At 41.1% G+C, this 19,186-nt stretch overlaps 1 protein-coding gene across 5 annotated transcripts in view; it reads right to left on the reverse strand.

The window, feature by feature from the left end:
• The window catches only part of NUB1 (negative regulator of ubiquitin like proteins 1), a 37,212-nt gene extending 26,234 nt beyond the window's left edge, over positions 1–10,978 (reverse strand). For 2 of the 5 annotated variants that reach the window (XM_049861951.1, XM_049861952.1), the window contains exons 1-5: positions 8,010–8,221; positions 6,932–7,049; positions 4,735–4,902; positions 3,057–3,115; positions 2,066–2,136 (exon numbers count right to left, since the gene is read on the reverse strand). In XM_049861951.1, coding sequence (XP_049717908.1) covers positions 2,066–2,136; positions 3,057–3,115; positions 4,735–4,902; positions 6,932–7,049; positions 8,010–8,206 — 613 coding nt within the window. In that variant the 5' untranslated portion in view covers positions 8,207–8,221. Of the gene's footprint in view, positions 1–2,065; positions 2,137–3,056; positions 3,116–4,734; positions 4,903–6,931; positions 7,050–8,009; positions 8,222–10,333; positions 10,718–10,860 lie in introns of those variants that run through there. The other 3 variants (XM_049861953.1, XM_049861955.1, XM_049861950.1) reach the window with 3 other exon arrangements.
• Between the last annotated feature and the right edge of the window lie 8,208 nt (positions 10,979–19,186).

Consider the following 19,186-nt stretch of genomic DNA (forward strand, 5'->3'; position numbering starts at 1 on the left):
ACTGTGCTGGTCCTTAGGATATAATTATATTCTTCAGCTATTCAGTGGCTACGGTAGGAAACAGACACACAAAACAAAGACTAAGTGCATAAAACCAACATCACAAATGCAAGCCTAGATCCAATCAGTGCTGCTGGGACGAGGCCGGTTCAGAAAGGTGCCCTATGGTAAAAAAGCGATCCCAAAGGAGGTGCCGGGGAGCCGGCCGGGCTTACATTCCAGAGTCTGCAGTGGGATGGAGAGGAAAGAAGAGAGGGAGCATGGGGGAAGCAGTTCAGGTGCAGCAAAGGTGAAAGAGATAACGTGTGACAACGGTGGGCAGTCAAGTGCAGCTCCGCGTTGAGGCTCTGCGGGGACACAGCTAGAGACAAGGCGGGAAATGAGGGCCAGGGATAGGTTGTGAAGCTAAGAAATCTGAACTTGATTCTGCAGGCCACACGAAGCCACCGGAAACCCCTAAGACTAGTGCTTACCTGAACTAACATACTAACTAACTGGTCTCCCCAGACTCACTCACACGCCCTCCAAACCCCTTCCCCTCATGCAGTTAAAGTGATCTTTAAAACACAAACAGGACTGTCTGTCACTCCCCAGCATAAATGGCTTTCCATTGCTCTTGAAATACTCTAGTACTGAAGGAGCTTCATACACCTAGGTTTCTCAGCAGCACTACTGACATTTTCGGCAGGAATTGTAACTCTCTGTTGTAAGATGCTTAGGGGCATCCCTGGCCTCCACCCATTTGATGCAGCAGTACCCCTGCTTCAGCTGTGACAACCAAAAATGTCTCCAAACACCACCAAATGTCCCCTGGGGGGCAAACTGCCCCTGCCGGAGAACCAACGCTCCAGTCCTCCACGAGGTGGCCTCTGCCTGGCTCTCTGTTCTTAGAGCTACGCCCCTCTCCCTTTCTCACACAGCACACTGGACTTTTTTCACTTCCTGGAGTTCCTATTAGGGTGCTGTGATGAGGCACTCAGCCTGAAACACTCACCACTATGGCCATTCCTGCTCTCCACACTCACTTTAACTCTTCTCCCTTGGGAGAATCTCCCTGAAACCAATTTTACTCTCAGCAGACCCCAGGCTTGGAGTTTATAACACTTAATCAGACCTCAGCATCTTTCTCCCCAACGAGACTACACCCGGACATAGAACAGAAAAATTGTTTTCTGCTGTCATGGATTCAATGGTGTCCCCGAAAAATATCTGTCCACTTGGCTAGGTCATAATTCCCAGTATTGTATGATTGTCTGCCATTTTGTCAACTGATGTGATTTCCCTACGTGTTGTAAATCCTATCACTATGATGTAATGAGATGGACTAGCCACAGTTATGCTGATGAGATCTACTCTACGAGATCAGATACCGTCTTAAGCCAATCTCTTTTGAGATATAAAAAAGAACCAATGGAGGGGAGATGAGAGGGCAGAGGGGGCCAGAAGCTACTGGAATGGACACGAGGAGAGAGTGTGGAGGGATGAACAGTGCTATCCCATTAGAGGGAGAGCAATTAGGAGTGTATACCAAGGTGTATATACATTTTTGTATGAAAGACTGACCTGATTTGTAAACTTTCACTTAAAGCACAATAAAAATTTTAAAAAAAGAGAGAAACAGAGAGACAGGGGGACCTCATACCACCAAGAAAGCTGCGCCAAGAACGGAGCGCATTCTTTGGACCCAAGGTTCCTGTCCGGAGAAGCTCCTAGTGCAGGGGAAGATTAATGACACGGACCTTCCTCCAGAGCTCACACGGAAAGCCTTCCCCTGGAGCTGATGCCCTGAATTTGGACTTTTAGCCTACTAGACTGTGAAAGAATAAACTTCTGCTTGACAAAGCCATCCACTTGTGGCATTTCTGTTATAGAAACACTAGGATGACCAAGACATCTGCTTCACATTTTTATTTTAGTAAACTTCTAAAAAAATTGGTTTTGGATTATACACATAACGAGGTCACTAGAAATTTTGGAATAGAGGAACAATGAAAAAAAAGAATGCAAAGTCATTATTTCTACATTCACTTGATTTAAAAATTCTGCATACTTTGCCATGACATACCTAGTTGAAGCTGTTTCTTATTTATGACAATTTTGATGTAATTTTCTTGAAATCCAAAGGTTTCAGCTATTCTGTAAAATAAAACCAGTGAAAACTATGGGGAAACAAACTTGGTATTTATCATCCATTAAACAGATTTTAATCATGATAACTATTTTATACATTTTATTCAGAAACGCCCAAGTTTACAACTTTATGACGAAGCCACCTTAGTAGATGATTACTCAAAACAGTGTAAGAGGGCAACTAATATCACAAAACAATATGTGTATTAATTGTTTAATAAGAAACTAGTTTGTCCTGTAAACCTTCATCTAAAGTACAGATAAAAAAAAAAAAGCAGTGTTAAGAGACCATGACATTTCTAAACTATCTGCTTACTACGTGTTTCCTCATGAAGTGGAGACCACGTGAGCAGAAGGGCCCTGGCTGATGTAAGGATAAATCCATCCCCTGTATCTTCTATAGGCTCCTTAGAGCCTGCTTCTTAAGCTGAAAACACTGACTGGTGAGCCTTGGAGGTGGACAAAACACTCACCATTTAAAAATATACAAGTAGGTGAAGTAAGTGACCAGATTTCAAAGTTAGGATCTCTACAGTGGGCTGTTATTTTTTCTTTTTATAAATGGGCCAACTGTCTGAAATCAGCTAGAACACTCTGCATTAACAACTACGATTCAATACCAGGCTGTCTCCTTTTTAAATCACTCACTCATGTATTTAAATAAGATCAAGTATCTATTACGGGGTGGGCCCTGAGTTCTGACCAGATTTAAAGTTACATCAGGAAATAAAGAAGAATCTTCTAAGTCTTGAGTTCCCAGCCACTCTGCTCCTTAACTAAGTAACTGAACCTCAAACGCTCATTTTCCCTCCCAACAGATGGAAATAACAATACCTTCCCGACCTCTCTGTTAGGGTGGCCATGAGGACCAGGTGAATAAACATGAAAATAGTCAAGACCTGCGGCCCAGAGCACTTGGCACTTACTTGGACCTCAGTTCCCTGCCAGTGACGTGCAATCGGGTCTCCAGCAAGCTCTTCCTGTCCTATTTAAAAGACAAAATAAAATGTACCTGATTTCAGACTTTCTTTTAGCTATCAGAGCCTGTGTCCACGAAATCAGAAAGATTAATACCAAAGGAGTAAGTACTTAGGTCAAGGAACATAACCATGTGTGCCTAGAGGAGGAAGCCTCCTGAACGTCACTCCTTTGCTGTCCTGAACTGGTGACCAGAGCATCCTCAGGGGAGCACCAACGTGGCAACGTCAGAAAAACCACACAATACCCAGTGGGCATTCGGTCTCTGGTGGGAAGTTACATTCTGTCCCATGGCCATCTTTATTCAAGCTCAACCAACGGACCTGGCCTAAGCTATATAGGACTTGGCCTGCCACCTCCAACAACAGGGCCACCTCGATGAGCAGAAGACACTTCACCTCACCGCACAGTGAGGTTATGACAAGAGGGAGCAAGGAGCCATGTTTTTGGGACCTCTTCATTCTCCACTGGCCAGGCTTAAAATGAAAACCTAGAATCACTAGCAACACCTATGAGGCTAACCAAATCTACTCAGCCTTCTGATTGGTAGTTTGGTTTCCCGAATACTTGACACTAGCGAAGGAGAGTTCTAAGTTTATCACCTTTCAATTCATAAAGTGGCAGGCTGAGATACATTCTTTTCTTTTTCTCATAAAGCTCTTTATTTCCCCTAGAATTTTTTAACTGCTTATTGAGACATTAATTTACATACCATAAGTTCACCTGTTTGAAGTGTGTGATTCAACAGTTTCTAAACATTCACGGTTATACAACTATCACCATAATCCAATTTCAGAATATTTTCATACAAAATCATAAATATGTGGTCTTTTGTGACCGGCTTTTTTCACTTAACATAATGTTACAGCACGAATCCGAGCTTCATTCTTTTTCACTGCTTACCAGTTTTCCACCATATAGACATCTAACGTTTTATTTATCCACTCATCAGCTGATGGGACATTTGGGTTGTTTCCACTTTTTGGCTGTTGTGACTAATGCTGCTATGAACATCTCTGTTTCAGTTTTTTGTGTGGACACAGTTTTCCTTTCTCTTGCAGCAGAAATGCTACTCCTGCGGTGACCCTGAGACATACAGACTTTTATTTCTTTTAAGAATAATTAGCAGTGATCGGTCCTGAAATGCCAGCCACTCTGGTGCCCAGACTCAGTAACATTTCTGGACATGAACTACTGAAGACCTGGCGCTGCCGTAAAGGGGCCCTGCCCAGTACCTCAACCCTGCTGGAGCACTAAGCTTACCCCTGTGACCTCCATCCGAATAGAAAAAAGGATGAATGCCTTTGTGATGTGTTATACCACGAGAGCTTTAGAACACTGAAGGACCTTACTCCCCATTATTTCTAAGCTTTTCCTTGAACTATAGAAAAGATGAGAACGTGAATATAGCTTCACGAAATTGTGGAGGTCTCAAGAGGAAGAAATCTACCTTGTAAGCGTCCTAGTTTAAGAGTTCCTAAAAGTAACTTTTAAGTCAATCAATGTTCAACATGTAAAATAACTTAAAAGAATTATAAATTTGGATGGCAGTTTTTTAAAAAATGACGATTTATTCGATCACTTCATTAAATGACGTACATACGTAAATTTGGAGAAATTACTTACTTTTCTTAGTCTTGGAGGTAAAAATACCTCGATTGTAGCAATTCCTGTTGTTTTATAATTTTCATTTCCTGTTCCACGTTCAATTGCTTTCTGCCGTATTTCTTCTATTATTTTTTCTACCTCATTTTCACAACATTCTAGTTTGTCAGAGTATTTCTTAGCAAGGTCCTATCAAAAAAATCAGAAAATGCAGATCGGTAGAGAACCAACTCAAAAAAAGAAAAGCCAAACACAGACCAGCACATGCAGAACTCGAAGGCAATAAGCTCTGCTGAGGGGCAGTCACCCCTGTTGTAGTGAAACCCAGTCTTTAGGTTGACCTCATGCAAGGTGTGGAGAATTTAGAGATGATCCAGGGAAAAATGAAAACAAATAAAAGCTAAAAAAAAACAGGCCCAACAGGAAAAGTCAAAATAATACTGGGATTATTCCGGGGAAAAGAAGAGCAGGCTAAGACTTAAAAAAAAAAAAAGATGACTACAAATATATACATATAAAAAAAAAATTTTTAAGAAATAGTGAACTCCAAACAATCAACAAGTACTTTAAAACATAGATGAGAATGTGAGGGAGCAGGGAACCAGGAGAACAGAAATACTGAGAATGTTCACACGTTGTGACGAACGTCATCAAAGTCACTGAACAGTGTGTATAGAAACTGTTGAATGGAAACCGAAACTGCTGGGTAAACCTTCACCGAAAACACAATAAAATATTATTTTTTTTTAAAAAAAAAAGAAACAGTTAACTGTTCACCTCCACTGAAGGAAAATAAGGGAAGAAATGGAGAAAACGTTCTAACTAAAGTGAGAACAAGTCCGGTTAGATTTAAATACCACTCTTAAAATTCTGAGTCACTTGTACTGGTTGTGAAATCATTTGCCAGGGAGAACTTTAGGTTTGGGAAAAAGAATTTGGAAGATTTAAGGGGCCTCAAAAATGAACCTGAACCAGTTATTACTTAAAGTGAAGTCATTATGTTCCCTCCCAAAGAAGCTTTGCATTTGGGGTTTAAAGGCTCATAGAGGCATCACACTCCATAAAACAGTAACAGCTGAAAGACACTCAAGTCCCAGGTTTTGTCCAGATTTCTAATAAGGATACTATGCAGCAAAGACTTATAATAGGGAGGGATGTTCGTGATATCTATAAAGCTACATAACAGGAGGAGAGTATTGTATTTTAAAAATAACATAAACCCCTTTGTAATACACATATATTTTAATATTCACATAGGAAAACCATGAAACAATATACCACTAATGATGATATGTTTAATTATTTTTTAAATGTATTATTTAAATTTTTAATTATATACATACATTTTTAAACCCAAGAGTATATATTATTTTTAGCACCAGAAAACACCTAAGACTTTTTTTAACTTCCTGTAATTCTCTGGAAAATCTAAATTTCTTAGTTTCTGAGTCAAGATTATAACAAGCAAATTCAGAAGCAAGGTCACCGGTGGGTTGCAAAAATTAAAAGTGAGACCTATCAGGGACAGAAGAGACAACTCTAAGTCATCTTCTGAGTGCATCACTGTGTCACAGTGCAGGCCACTCTGCTGCCCTCACGATAACCCCCTCCTCATATTCAGGATTCTCCAACTGAAAAAGCAGATGAGTACATGATAGGATTTTCTCATATAACAGGGTTCTATCAAAAATGATTACTGCTTCCCTGCTTTGAAAAGCAGGGAAATGTCAGCTTCTAGAAATTTCACTCATGTAAAATAAAGCCATCTCTGATGACGCCATTGAAAATTTGAGGCCTAACTTCTAGAAAAATATGTTTTGGGAAAATGAACACTGACAGCCATAGTGTAAAAAAGTGAGGGGGGGAGAATCGTTTTACAGACCAAGACGGCAAGGAGAATTGAGAATCAACCAAGATACTATTACCCTAAAAACATAACCAATAACTTACACTGGAACGGCTGAGCTGTCCAGGCAAAATTAGTTTCTAGATTAACACACCTGAGAAATTAGATGACAATGTCATCTAAACAAAATCTTATTAAACAAAAATAAGCTTGTAAACTCCTAGTCAAAGTAGGTACTTGCTTGTCACTGATGCTTCTGGTTATGCCAAAAGTTTATATGGCTGTGCCTGACAATTTCCGGAGATTTCAGAACCTGATTTACCAAGGAGATTTATAACACTGCTAGTTATTTATGTCTTAGAAGAAAAATACCTTCAATGCCAAGCCAACTTCTTTATTTTCATTTGTATACGGAGGTTTCCAAAGTTGAATTCGGTCTTCCCTTAAAAACTGGGTTAATTTTGCTTGAAGATATTTCTTTTGTGCCATCCTTGAAAGCAAAACAATATAACAATAAAATTCCACAGCACATTTCAAACTGTTTTATAACCGACCTAATATGTTGAGGTGTTTTGTAAGACAAGCAGACGTCCTTCCCATTCCTCCCTCTGCAGTTTAAACTCAATTACCCAGTACCATTGAGTCAATTCTGACTCACAGTGGCCCTGCAGAACAGAATACAACTGCCCTATAGGGTCTCCAAGGCTGTAGTCTTTATGGAAGCAGACCGCCACATCTTTCTCCCCTGGAGCAGCTGCCGGATTTGAACTTTCAGTTCTTCAGTTAACAGCCAAGCGCTTTGCTGCTGCACCACCAGGGCCTCCTTTAATCTAAATTACTAAGGTTTTAACCAGCCCCAAACTTCTCTTTAAAAATATAAACATGTGGTAGATAAGAACTACTTTAGGTGAAGGGAAAGACAACACACAATACAGAGGAGGTCAGCACAACTGGACTGAACCAAAAGCAAAAAATTTCCTGAATAAACTGAATGCTTCGAAGGCCAGTATAGCAGGGGCAGGGGTTTGGGGACCATGAATTCAGGGGACATCTAAGTCAACTGGCATAATAAAATCTATTGAGAACATTCTGCATCCCACTTTAAAGAGTGGCGTCTGCAGTCTTAAACATTAGCAAGCAGCCATCTAAGATGCATCAATTGGTCTCAACCCACCTGGATCAAAGGAGAATGAAGAACACCAAGGACGCAAGGTAATTACGAGCCCAAGAGACAAAAAGGGCCACATGAACCAAAGACTACATCAGCCTGAGACCAGAAGAACTAGATGGTGCCCGGCTACAACCGATGACTGCCCTGACAGAGAACACATCAGAGAACCCCTGAGGGAGCAGGAGAGCAGTGGGATGCAGACCCCAAATTCTCATAAAAAGACCAGACTTAATGCTCTGACTGAGACTAGAAGGACCCCGGTGGTCATGGCCCCCAGACCTTCTGTTGGCCCAGGACAGGAACCATTCCCGAAGCCAACTCTTCAGACATGGATTGGACTGGACAATGGGTTGGAGAGGGATGCTGGTGAGGACTGAGCTTCTTGGATCAGGTGGGCACTTGGGACTATGTTGGCATCTCCTGCCTGGAGGGGAGATGAGAGGGTGGAGGCGGTTAGAAGCTAGAGAAATGGACATGAAAAGAGAGTGGAGGGAGAGAGCGGGCTGTCTCATTAGGGGGAGAGTAATTGCGAGGGTGTAGCAAGGTGTATATACGTTTTTAGGTGAGAGACTGACTTGATTTGTAAACTTTCACTTAAAGCACAATAAAAATTATAAAAAATACAAACACACACACAGATGTACTATTTCAAAATTACTAATATGCAGCAAGGTTTACTACACTTTTCTATTTCTTAATATATTATTCTCCTAGGAGAAAAATGAAACTTAACTATTAAGCATTATATCATACAATGACTTGTGACAATGAACTTTTATAAGCAAATCAACACAGAGCTTGTACATTCTTTTATAATTTAATACAAAACAATAGGTCAACCACTCTGGTAGTTAAAGAAAAGCTATCTTGAACCGTGAACTACCAACAGTAAATATTCTCTATACTGAATTTTTTAATTAAAAAAGTTTTATAACACTAGCAAAATTTTTCATAATATTTTGTGGTAACAGCACACTAACACATAAGCTATTCAGTTACAACACTTTTTGGGTCATCATTTTACAGCCAAGAAAACTGAGGTCCTAGGTTTGGAAAATGACTTGGCCAAGGTCACAGCATTAGGCAGAGTCATAAGCAGCTCTGGAACCTCTGCCTACGATACTGGACTCTGCATTTTGAAAGGCAACCGCCTGCTGCTTTTCTGTTCTCTGTTGGTAATGCCACTCTCCTGAAAAGCCACAGCCCACAGTGGAAGTGTCCATTCATCTCACTCTAAAGCAGCCATTCAGTGGTGTGGGTGAGGCTGCTAATGAGGAGACATCTGACAAGCGTGTCCCGTGGCACAGTGGTTAAGAGATACAGCTACTGATCAAAAGGTTGCCAGTTCAAATCCACCAGCTGCTCCTTGGAAACCCCATGGGGCAGTTCTACCCTGTCCTATAGATTCACTATGAGTTGCAATCGACTTGACGCAACGGGTTTCAAGATCAGACAAGCAGTAAGAAAAGTGAAAAGTTACTAGCTCCTGGCTGAGAGGAAGAGAGAATGGGGTTATTGCCTAAGGGGCACTGAGTTTCAGTTTGTGGCGATGAAAACTTTCGGAAATACATTGATGATGGCTGCACAACATGGTGAATGTAATGAATGTCACCGAAATGGACATTTAAGAATGGTTAAAATGGGAAACTTTTTGTCATCTATGTTATTACAATAAAATGATTTTTTTTTCTTTCATTATAAGTAACTTTCTTTTTTCCATTGAAGGTCACTATTCCACACCCTCAAAACCCAATTCACCTGATTTTTAAATCAGGTCTAGTAACTTAAACGTATGTAATAAACAAAATTTTTTTTTAAAGAAAATCAAAACCTATTTTATGTCAGTTTGGGGGTGAGAAATACGGTCATCAGGATAGGAAGGCACAAAGGGAAGAAGGAATAAACACAGCCAAGGAAGGTGTGTACATCCTGTATGACCCATGAAAGAACCCCAGGTTTTCAAGCACTGACACACCTTTTCGCACAGAAAAGCCCAGCAGTACTTAGGCACCTCACCTTGTCAAGTGCAAACCCCTCGACCACTACACAGTTATACTCCTGACCCCTAAATCTTCAGATTCTGAATAAAATATCACAGCAACCCCAGTGAGGGGAATAACCTCATGGGCTTCTCCGTGGAGCCAGGCCATGTGAAGGTGAACGCACAGCCCTCCCAGACCCCATCCAGGCCACCACCTGGCCAGAGGGCAAACGGGCTTCACAAACCCAGCTGGTCCACACACGCGGCGCAAAGCAACAACTCAGGGTCTACGCTGCGCGAGACCTTTGTAAAAAAATTACTCCACTCTCTGAAACTTACAAAACCTCAGTTACAGATAACAGAGAGAGCCACGACACGAATTTTAAATAAACGAAAAAGGAACACAGTTTAATAGGTCGGTTTTCCACGTTAAGTGGATAACCGAGAAAGCCGGTTTCAGGCCTGCGTACAAAATTCAACCAAAAAAGCTGACACATTAACTGCCCCGAAGTGAAAGTGAAACGTTTCAACCACTCCTTTGAAAGTTTCTTCCACTTTCCTAGGAACTGATCGAGGCTACCTTTATCCAAAGCTTTTCAATTGTATCCAATTTTCTTCTTACCTTTTAAAAGGAGTCCTGAAAGATAATTGTACTGGAAAAGAACAGAAAAGGAAGGAGAAATACAGACTCAGATGGTCAAGGTTCGAAAAAATTCACTATTTATTCATTAAACAGCCAAGAATCTCTGGCTTTGATTGCAAATAAATCCCAAAAGTCATATCTGGAATAATACCGCTACGATTCAAGCTTTCTGCTTGTCTCGTTCCATAAAACCAAAAAACCCCAAACCCGTCGCGGCGGAGTCGGCTCCGAGTCCTAGGTCCCCGAGGGCCAGAGCCGAGCTGCCCCGCAGGGTTTCCAGGCTGCGAGCCTCACGAAGCGGACCGCCACGTCCCTCGCCCGCGACACGCACACACGCCGCGCAAATACACTCATTTCTCTTTCTCCAAAAGGCAACACAACTGAATTTCTTTTAATGCCCCCGCCGCCGCCCCATCCCGCCCAGACCCGGCCGGCCCGCCGCCGCCGCCACAGCCGGCGAGGCTCGGGGACGCGGGGCCGGGAGCCCGCCTGCCCGCCGCCCTCACCTGCGCCACCGCCGCGCCCGCCGCCCGCCGAGTGCCCGGATGCGGCCCGGCCGTTCGTTTTCATTCCGGGTGAGACCGGCCCCGCCGCGCCGCCCGCGCGCCGTCCGGAAGGCCGCCGAGGCGGGGGGCGGAGCTCGGGCCTGGGCCTGGGCCTGCCGCCTGGGCCGCCGGGCCTGGCCTCTCCAACAGCTTTAGGAGAGAACGGGGTACGCCGCAAGGAGAGCCGTCTCCCCCGGAGTGGGGCCGGGACCCCACGGCCCGTGCGCCCTCAGGGTGGGATTAAGAGCTTCCCCCCAACTGGCCGCCCCAGCGTTTGCCAGGCTAAACGCCCTACCTACCTACCCATCGCCGTGATTAGCGACGGTGTCTGCTGAGAGCTGCCTGCTTCCAAAGCGCTCCGCACCCACAGCTCCCAGTTTCTCCCACAGGCCCCAAGACCACAGGTGCTGGGCAGCTGATCTTCCCAGACAGCTCCTGTAAATATCTGGCACCCCAAATGCAGGCTGACTGGAGCCAGGAAGCCCCTGAATTCATCCACTGATGAGGCCACTTCTCACCCTAAAAAGAGACCCACAGAGGGAAGAGTTACCCTATGGGAGCATAAACCCACACTGCTCCCTGACCCTACCATCCCTTGTCCCCTCCATCAGAAAGCACACATTGGCCTTGGTACATAAGTGGAATTTTATACACATTGTTCCGCCACCTTTTTTTCTCATTTAATTACATAGTCTGCTTTACATCTTTGTATGTCACTACGTATAGATTTTCCTGATTCTAATAAATGAATAGCATAACACGTATTTAGTTATGTCTCTGTTGATTAACAGTCTATTCGTAATTATTAGCTATTACAAACAATGCTGTAAAGATACGCATGTATCATTGCAAGTACAGGTATTTCTCAGAATAGATTCCCAGAAATGGAAAAACTACTGCCAAATTGCTTCCCAAAAAGCTGTACGGATTTACGACCCATACACTGTGTACAAAGAGCCCATCTCCCTACAACTTCATCACAACTGGACATTATTGAACTTTTTCCCAATCAAAGAACTATCAAAATTTTTACCTATCTGATGGGAAGGAAAAATGACATTCCATTAATTTGAATTACCTTTTCCTTATCATTAGTGAAGCTGACCACCTCTCCATGTTTGTTTTGTTTTGGCTATTTGCATTCGTTTTCCTTTTACTCACAGCTACGCGTTTCCTATCATTTACCTTTGTTGATGTGTTTCACCGTGCTGGAGTTTACATAGTGAACACTACCAGTCTTCTCCGTTGTGGCTTCTGGTTTTTGCATTTTGGTTACAAAAGCCTATGCTACCCCAAGATTATTAAAATATTCTCCTATATTTCCATTATCATGTACTTTCTATTAATATTCTATATTTTGTTTCTATAAAATTATAGTTTGATGTTTGATGTTTTATGTTTCTAACTTTAATCTTGTCTGTGTTAAATTTTTTTAATATACAAGAGGATCATTTTGTTCATGTAAAGGACTCTATATAGTATGGAATAATTTTTTTAATTAAAAATAGGTATTTTACAGTTAATGGGCCTAATAGTGTGTTTAGTGCTTCTGTGCTACCTCTTACGTGTTGCATAGTACCCGGGGACTTAAAAGCTTGCAAGTATCCATCCAAGGCACAGCAATTGGTTTCTATTCACCTGGAGCAACAGAGGAAGAAAGAGGGTCAGGGATAGGAGGAGGATATGGAATGTGTGGCTAATTGCTTCCATGAAGGATTGCCTCCTTTGCCATGAGACCAGAAGGACTGGACGGTAAGAGTCTGTAGATGAATCCTGATCAAAAGGGGAAAGATGCAGAACAGAATTTCCAATTTTCATGGACTCCAGACTTTTTGAAGCCCCACTGGGCTAGATGACCCCCTGAAACTATCGCCCTGGGATACTCTAAACCAAACGTATTCACTGAACTCTTCTTAAAACCAGATAATAAAAAAAGTTTACCTTAACTAGTAAAATACGCCTGCCTTTAGCATTATGCTCTCTTAAGAGCTATCTATATGGGATCAAGTGACAGCAGCAACTTGAAAGATTAGATTGGAATCTTAGGGAGCAGTCAGTTTATGTGAATGAGGGATGAACAACTCAGAAAAGGAGGGTGAGAAAGGCGGCACAGAAGAATGTAACCAACGTCATCCAATTGGACATGTAGGAACAGTTGAATTGGTGTATGTTTTGCTGTGTGTATTAACTCGACGGCAGCGGGTTTTTTTTTTTTTTAATTAACAACAAAATAAAAATTTTTTAAATTAGATATTTTATTTCAAGATTTTCTTACCCACAAACCTGAATATTCCTGACCCAAAATTGATCTTGCCTAAGGCTTCCCTGGCCTGTTTTTTATTTTTCTCCACCAAAAGTTGTTAATCAACTTTGCAGCATGGCTACACTTGTTTGTTTTCCTGCTTGCAGAGAATGGTAACAAAACTGTTACCTTGTGATTCAATGAAAAAGACTCGGGACCTCTTTAAATTTGGAGAGGTCTAATATAGGGTCGCTATGAGTCGAGTCGGAATCCACTCAATGGCAATGGGTTTTACTGGCTACAGGGAAACCCTGGTGGTGTAGTGGTTAATAGCTACATCTGCTAACCAAGAGGTCGGCAGTTCAGATCTACCAGGCGCCCCTTGGAAACTGTATGGGGCAGTTCTGCTCTACCCTCAAGGGTGGCTGTGAGTCAGAATCAACTTGAGGCAATGAGTTTGTTTTGTTTTGTTTCATGGCTACAGGTGGATGGAGGGCTAAATCTTTAGGAGTTAACTTTTTAGTGCTGAGTAAACCATTAAGTACTTCATCACCGTGGAAACTTGTATTCATTAAACAAAAATCATTGAAGTCTCCATGAATTCTCCATTCTCTGGAAGTGGTTTCTTCTTGTACGAAATAAACATTGCCCCAATTGGTAGATTATTTCTTAAATCACAGAGCAGTCAAATATTGTTTTTTTTTTGAATTAACACAAGATTTTATTTTTTAAAAATACTTCAGTTTTTTTAATAGAATATCTGTTTTTTTATTTTAAGCTGAACGGAAAATAAGTGAGCATACAGATTGCTTAATTAAGTGGTAAAATTTGGATGTTAGGTATCGTAGAGTCAGGATATCAAGTTTGACTTGGGCATCCGGTGACTCTTACAGTTAATTCCTGCAGGCCGCGGTGAGGCAGGCAGTGCGGCAGGATCAAGGCCCCCATCAGCAAAGAGTTTTGCACCATCAGGTACTTGCTAAAGGCCACCATGGTACCATCTGTGCAAGCAAGCCAGGGAAGGGGACATGGCAGTGGCTACCTTAGTGGAGGAAGCATAGGGAGACTCTGTAGTTACCTAAGTTTTTAAATAACACTGAATTTATCATAGTTGAAATTTTTTGAATATAGATTCTCTTAAGCCTGTAAGTTCAACTTACAAATTTTGACATTCTATTTATAAATCTAGACATTTTTGTATAAAAATAATTTCTTGTAACCATTCCTTGATTAAAGTTTAATTAACCTAAGTTGAATAAACTCCCTTAAATTATATGTGCTCATTACAAACTTAGTTCATTACATTCCCTTAACATTTAACTCAAGAATGTTTTACTGGCTCATGAATAAACAAAGCAATGGAGAAAAACAAAGTCCAGAAAGGGGTTCTAATACTCACAAGATGTTCAGTATACGACAAGGACGGCATCTCAAATCTATGTAGAAGATAGTCTGTTCAATAAATAGCATTGGGACCACTGGATTACTACCTGGAAGTAAAAATTAAGCTTGATCCATACCTCACACAGTACACCAGGGTGAATTCTAAATGGATCAAAGACTATGACATACAAAATGAAACCATGAAAGTTCCAGAAAAAAGTGAGAGAGAAGGAAGCCTTTCTAAGCTAAGACAATATTCAGAAGCCATAAAACAAGCAAACTAAAAATAGATAAATTGTACTACTTTTTTAAGATCTGCATTTAAAAATCATAAGCAAATTTTTTTTTAAATCGTAAGCAAAGGCAAAAAGCAAGTAGCAAAATGGGAGAAAATATTATCAATTCACATTTAAGTCAAATTTCTTTAACATAAAAAGAGCTCTTACAATTCAAAAGGAAAAGACCAAAATAGAAAAATAGTCAAAGACTATAAAAATATGGTTAACTAGAAAAGAAATATAAATTGTTCATGAATATATGAAAAATTGCCTAATCTCATTTATAATGAAATAAATACAAATTAAAACTAGACCAAGATACTGCTTTTTACCTATCATAGTAGAAAAATTGGTAATACACTGTGATGGCAAAGCTGTGAGGAAATAGGCACTCTCATACATTACTTCAAAAAACCAAAACCAAACCCAGTGCCATCGAGTCGATTCCGACTCATAGCGACCCTATAGGACAGAGTAGAACCACCCCATAGAGTTTCCAAGAAGCACCTGGCGGATTCTAACTGCCGACCTCTTGGTTAGCAGCCATAGTACTTAACCACTATGCCACCAGGGTTCCTTTACGGAGTGGTAAATTGGTATAATTCCTAGGAGAACAATGTGGCAGTATCTGGCAGAATTACAATGCGTATTCTCTTTCACCCGATAATTCAACTTTTTTTACTCTTGCTATATTTTATTGTTACCCTATTGCATTGACCTGCCTCCTTTCTGTTATCTCTAACACTGAAATTTAGTGGCTTCTTTGAATTTCTTGAGGTGACGAATTCTCCCTAATTTGTGCTTGCGTTTTTGTTGCTATGGGTTTTGTGGTTAGAAAGAATCAAGGAAGCTCTGCATAACAGTGCCAGAGTAAAATCAGAAAATCCTTAAACATCCCTGCATGACAGTGAAATTTAATGCTGAACTTCAGCAATTCTTACTAGCCAAGTCAAAGTAGCGGGTGGCTTTGGCAAGTCTTTTATTTATAGCTTCTTTAATTAGAGCAGTATAAGTACATTGAGTTAAGTTGTGTGGTAAGCTAATTTTTTATAGATGGGGAATGAATTTTAAAAAGAAAAGTTCATTCTCTCCTTTCCTATTTATAAACGGGAATTTCTGGGGAGTGGTTATAAACTGGAATTTGGGGGGAATTTGAATGATGACTCACACTTTCAGTCTAATTAGTTTTACTAATAACCCTATTTGGAGACATAGTCACTTTATTCTGTTTCACATCAAGTTGCCAATAATAGCAGGTGATGGAATTAGAAAGAAGTTTTGAAATGATTAGGTAAGGGGTTATTCTGATTCTCAGAAAATGTGAGTGGAAGACTGAATCTCAAGGAAAGGGCATGAGCTGTCATTGCCATAGTGACTATCAGGAAGAGCTCAACATGCTCATTTGTGACTCAGGATAGTTCTGAAAACATCTAGTCCTCAAGTTACATGCCCTGGTTTTGAATCTCTTACATATACTGGTCCCAAACTTTTAACTGTTACCTCAGTTCATCTGTCTCCAGTAGTTGGGTGAGAGATGTACTAACTGAAAAGATAAAGTAATAAGGACAAAGATGATAGAATTAACCATGGTATTAGTACTTTTGAATTAAGTTCAGGAAAATCCATGTTTTATTGTTTAACCCATTTTTAACATTAAATATTATCTTTGTCTTTGGCTTTCAGCAATCCTACTGTTATGTGCTAAGTGTTGTTGATTTTGTATGTTGTCATGGATTGAATCGTGTCCACCAAAAATATCTGTCAACTTGGCTAGACCATGATTCCCAGTATTTGTCATCTGATGTGATTTTCCTATGTGTTCTAAATCCTATCTCTGTGATATTAATGAGGTGGGATTAGCGGCAGTTATGTTAATGAGGCAAGACTCAATCTACAAAATTAGGTTGTATCCTGAGTCAACTCGCAGTTGTATAATGTGATCACTTCCCTGTTGAGATTCGATATGTGATCACCCCCATGATGGGATCTGCTGTGAGTAGCCAGTCAGTTGAAAGGGAGTTTCCTTGGGCATATGTGGCCTGCACCGAATATAAGTGGACATTCTGTCAAGGCTCGAGGGCTTTTACTCGCTCTGGGTCCTGCAGCTCTGTTCGTCTGACCTCTGGTTCCTGGGACTTGAGCTAGCAGCTTACCTGCTGTCTTGCCTGCCGATCTCAGGATTCGTTGATCTTCGCAGCCTGTGAGCAACAGCCCTGCCCTCTGACCTGCTGATCTTGGGTTCGCCAGCCCTTGTGGCTGTGTGAATCAGGAAAAGCCTCTATCCTGACCCACAGTCTTGGGACTTGGGGTCTGTCTTAGTCACTTAGTGCTGCTGTAACAGAAATACCACAAGTGGATGGCTTTAACAAAAAGAAGTTTATTCTCTCACAGTCTAGTAGACTACGAGTCCAAATTCAGGCCGTCAGCTCCAGGGGAAGGCTTTCTCTGTTGGCTTTGGAGGAAGGTCCCTCTCATCAATCTTCCCTTGGCCTAGGAGCCTCTCCTCGCAGCAACCTCAGGTCCAAAGGACAAGCTGTGCTCCCGGCACTGCCTTCTTGGTGGCATGAGGTTCCCATGTCACTCTGCTCACTTCCGTCTTTTATATCTCAAAAGAGATTGGCTTAAGACACTATTTAATCTCGTAAATCTCATCAATATAACTGCCACTAATCCATGTCATTACATCATACTGATACGATTTACAACACAGGGAAATCACATAAGATGACAAAATCATGACCTAGACAAGCTGACAGATATTTTGGGGGGACACAATTCAATCCGTGATAAGGGTCCCTGCACCGAGAAGCTCTTAGACCAGGGGAAGATTGGTTACAAGGACCTTCCCCCAGAGCCAACGGAGAGAGAAAGCCCTCCCCTGGAGCCAGCATCCTGAATTTGGACCTCTAGCCTCCTAGACTGTGAAGAAGAAACTTCTCTTTGTTGAAGCCATACACTTGTAGTATTTTTGTTATAGAAGCAGTAGATAACTAAGACATATTTATTCTACTTAGAAGTCATAGAGCTTTAATCTGTGATTTGGTGTCTTTCATCCATTTTGGAAAACTCTTGACTATTTTCTCTTTAAATACTGTTTCTGCCCCACTGCGAAGCTAATTACGTGTACATTAGACCTTTTATTGTGTCCCACATGTCTCTAATGCCGTTTCTGTATTTTCCATTCTTTCCTTCAGTTTGAATATTTTCTATTGTTTTGTCCCCAGTTCACTAATCCTGTGGTCTATAGTGTCTAACCTGCTGAGTTCATAATTTCATTTATTGTACTTTTCAGCTCAATTTCCACTTGATTTTATTTTTATAGATTTCAATACTCAGGTGAGATTCTCCATCTTTTTACCTATTTTCTTGAACCTGTTAATCATAGTCATTTTAAAGTCAGCTAACTCTGATACCTGACTCATCTGTGGATCTGTTTCTATTGTGTTTTTTTTTCTCTTGCTTTTGATGTATTAATAATTTTTTTTAATTAAATGCTGAACATTGTTTATAAAACATTGTAGAGATTTCAAATGTTATCATCCTCCAGGGAGAGTTTATCCTTCCTCTGAAAGACCAGTGAGAGGCCAATCATGTTAATCCAATGAGGCACTGGACTGAGACAGGGCAGGGTTGAGCTCTAGTCTATCCCATGTCACTCTAACTTCCAACTGGGAGCTGTGCAACAACTCACCTCCACTCCTACCGAGCAGATTCCAAACTCCAATCTTTGTCTTGCAAGCCTAACAAAAGCTCCCTCTGCGTTTCAGAAGCTTTCCACTTAGGTTTCAGTTTCTTGCCCCACACAATCCCAGGATTCAAACTATATCCTTGGGAATTCCCCCTCTGTTAGTGTCTGCCAAAAGCTCTGCTGGTTTTCCGTTCCCAGGAGCGGCCATCTACGGATTCAAAGTCTGAATTTGCAGCTTCATTGTCCAGAATTGGCAAATACCCTCAGAGTTTTACTTTTGCTCTGAGAATACTGTTTTTTTTATCATTGAAAAAATATATTTTTTTGTTAGAACAACTCAGCAAAATTAAAATCCAGTTTCTTGTTGGACAACTCTGTTTCACACATACATCAAACAGGCCAAAAATAAATAAGTAGATAAACAACAATTTCATAGACAAAAAAAAAGGTGGGGGGACCTTCTATCTTCGGGATTTTTAACCACCTCGTACAAACTAACTAATACTACAGCTAAGAGCATACACAAAAAAAGTTACTGGAATGCTTGTAATATGGTTGTATTTCTGTTATTGTCATTTTTGCTTTTCTTACAAGATAGAGAGGGGCAGCTGCTGGACTGCGACCGGGTAGCCAAGAACTGCAGCCGCTGGACAACAGCGGGTTAGGGCTAAGCTAAAGCCTCGAGAGTGAAAAATA

This window comes from Elephas maximus, chromosome 20, assembly GCF_024166365.1.
Source record: "Elephas maximus indicus isolate mEleMax1 chromosome 20, mEleMax1 primary haplotype, whole genome shotgun sequence".
NCBI classification, from domain to species: Eukaryota; Metazoa; Chordata; class Mammalia; order Proboscidea; family Elephantidae; genus Elephas; species Elephas maximus.